This window comes from Mesitornis unicolor, unplaced genomic scaffold (assembly GCF_000695765.1).
Source record: "Mesitornis unicolor isolate BGI_N332 unplaced genomic scaffold, ASM69576v1 scaffold1640, whole genome shotgun sequence".
Lineage (NCBI taxonomy): Eukaryota > Metazoa > Chordata > Aves > Mesitornithiformes > Mesitornithidae > Mesitornis > Mesitornis unicolor.
Window position 1 is genome coordinate 124,943 of NW_010157387.1, and position 1,108 is coordinate 126,050.

At 50.5% G+C, this 1,108-nt stretch overlaps 1 protein-coding gene across 1 annotated transcript in view; it reads left to right on the top strand.

Annotated features, from left to right (window-relative positions):
- Window positions 1–796: 796 nt before the first annotated feature.
- The window catches only part of LOC104536989 (serum deprivation-response protein-like), a 7,909-nt gene continuing 7,597 nt past the window's right edge, over window positions 797–1,108 (top strand). Inside the window, 1 exon segment of the mRNA XM_010179749.1 lies at window positions 797–1,108. Coding sequence (XP_010178051.1) covers window positions 797–1,108 — 312 coding nt within the window.

A 1,108-nucleotide genomic window follows, 5' to 3' on the forward strand; every position in this document is an offset into this window, starting at 1 on the left:
ATTATAATAATAAATAATGGAAGAATAATAATAATCAAAATTGTTATGAAAAACCATAATAATAATAATGAGGAAGAGGAGGATTTAAATTACTATTTTTTAAAAATTCAGTCTGGTGTTAGATGGGTGCTTGCTAGGTGGAAGGAGTGCCGGGAGATTTGATTTACCATGTGTGAATATATTATAAGTATGTTAATTGTTATGACAACTATTATACATAATTATCATTGTATTAATACTCTATATGAATAACTACACTAATATTACATTGCTATAATGTTAAAATTAATATATTGCTATAATAATGGTTATATTGATTATGCTGATAATTTAAAAAATATATATTATTAGCTAAACTCCTTCCAGTCAAGCGACAGGCTTTAACTCCAACCTGCACCCACAAACTCTCCCGGATCATCACCACCACCACTCCTTTCCCAACCTCATTCTCCAGCAGCCGCTGTTTTGCTCCCATCCCCGACAGCATTCCGCGGTATCTCCTGCCACCTACTGATGCTTGCGAGGAGGCGACTCCTGCATTTCGCTGTGTGGGGGAGAATACACCCCTTGACTTTTTTTTTTTTTTCCTTCTTTTTTTTGTTCAGAAAGTGGGATGATAGGATATGGGGGGAGGCACCAGGGGCCCGGCCACGATCCCGGGCCCGCCCGGGGCGGGCCAGGACCGGGACGGGGGCCGGGGCTGGGCTCGGGCTCTGCCCAAAACCTCCCCGGGGGAGGGGGAAGGCTCAGCCCTTAAGAGCGGCGCTGACAGTCGCCGTCCCATCCCGGCGCAGCCATGGGGGAGGCAGCGGGAGGCAACGCGGTCCCTCCACTACCGCCGTCGGAGGCTGTCGGGGGGCAAGTGAACGCCCTGACCGTCCTGGCCTTGCTGGAGAAACTGGTCTCCATGTTGGAAGCGGTGGAAGGACAACAGCGGCAGATGGAGCAGAGGCAGCGGGGTTTGGAAGGGGCGGTGAGGGGCATTCAGGGAGATTTGGGGAAACTGTGTCGCAGCCACGGGGCGACGGGGGAAGCGGTGGAGAAGCTGCTGGAGAAGTCGCGGAAGGTGTGCGCCCACACCCGCGCCGTGCGGGAGCGGCTGGAGAGG